Below are 1,431 nucleotides of genomic sequence, written 5' to 3' on the forward strand. Positions count from 1 at the left end.
ACGAAGACTGATTTTAACGTCGCCACTCGACGGTTGGTGGAAACCGGGGTTTAATGTCGCCACTCGATGGTTGGTGAAGATCGGGGTTTAACGTCGTCACTCAACGGTCGACGAAGACTGGGTTTAACGTCGCATCTCGACGATTGATGAATACCGAGGTTTAACGTCGTTGCTCAACTGTTGTAATGCGTAGACAAGAGTTTATAGTCGCCGCTCGACCTTTAACTTAGCCAATCGGCGTAAAAGTCAGGGATACTTGTGCTTTTAGTAATATTTGTCCAGCATCACAAAGACACACATACAGATAACATCAATGTTCACTTGCGCACCTCTCATCCGGCCTTGTAGGGTTGGAGATGGTTCGTGCTCCATAGCCACTCAAGCTGTCTTCTGTCTTCGTCCTCTAGGTAGTAGGCCCCCGAGCGGAATTTCTGTATGACCTTGTAAGGTCCCACCCAAGGTGCCTCGAGCTTGTTGACGTCACCAACCGACTTGATTCTCTTTCGGACCAAATCATTGACTTGGAAGGATCTTGGGATCACCCTCCGGTTGTAGCTCTGCTTCATACGTTGTCGATATGCTATCGGCTGAATGACAGCCTTGTCCCGTGCCTCGTCCACCAAATCGAGCTCCATGTACGTCCGCTCAGCGTTCCCCTCATCATAGAGATGAACCCGGTCAGATTCTACTCCGACCTCCACGTAGACCACCGCTTCCCCACCATACACCACATGGAATGGTGTTATGTCGGTCATCTCCTTCGGAGTCGAACGGAGGACCGACAGAACACTGGGGAGCTCATTGACCTAGCTGCCTCCCGCATGGTCGAGTCGGGCTCGAAGGCCTTTGAGGATCTCCCGGTTGGTGACTTCCACCTGGCTGTTGCTCTGGAGGTAGGCCACAGAGGTGAAGGTGTTGGTGGTACTCGGAATTCCGTTCTATTTCCCCTGTACAAAAATTTGTACAAGAACAGAACTTTTCCTAGCAACCCATGTGCTTTTCAAAAGTTAAACTTGGATTGCAAACGAAACATAACATTATTAATCCAAGTTCAACCCATGTGTTCATCAGAAGTTAAACCATATTACAGAAGTTGATTAAATATCTATTTCAAGGATTGGCTTCCAGGTCATTGGCGAGACACTCGACCTTCTTGGATATGGGATCATCCACCACTTCCTAGTCAAAGTCTTTCAAAGAAATTAAATATTTAAATTCCTTACAGTAAACCCTAGGTTAAACTACAGAGATCTCAATCAAAGCACAAGATCGCTAGCCTCTTGTGTTGGTATTCAAGATCCATACAAAGGAAAAATAAACTAGTACACAGCAGAAACAATTAACTAGTTATACCTTTCTTTGTAGCTTAAAGACCTCTTGATCTTCTGCTGTATTCCTCTCCTCCTCTTGGACATTGTGTGGCCAACAATC

At 46.5% G+C, this 1,431-nt stretch overlaps 1 protein-coding gene across 1 annotated transcript; it reads right to left on the reverse strand.

Moving 5' to 3' along the window:
* Positions 1-332: 332 nt before the first annotated feature.
* On the reverse strand, positions 333-755 carry LOC121991117. The gene has a single exon (XM_042545140.1). The coding sequence runs from the start codon at positions 753-755 to the stop codon at positions 333-335; it is 423 nt and encodes a 140-aa protein (XP_042401074.1).
* Positions 756-1,431: the final 676 nt, after the last annotated feature.

The sequence above is a fragment of the Zingiber officinale genome, chromosome 6B (assembly GCF_018446385.1).
Source record: "Zingiber officinale cultivar Zhangliang chromosome 6B, Zo_v1.1, whole genome shotgun sequence".
Taxonomy (NCBI): Eukaryota; Viridiplantae; Streptophyta; class Magnoliopsida; order Zingiberales; family Zingiberaceae; genus Zingiber; species Zingiber officinale.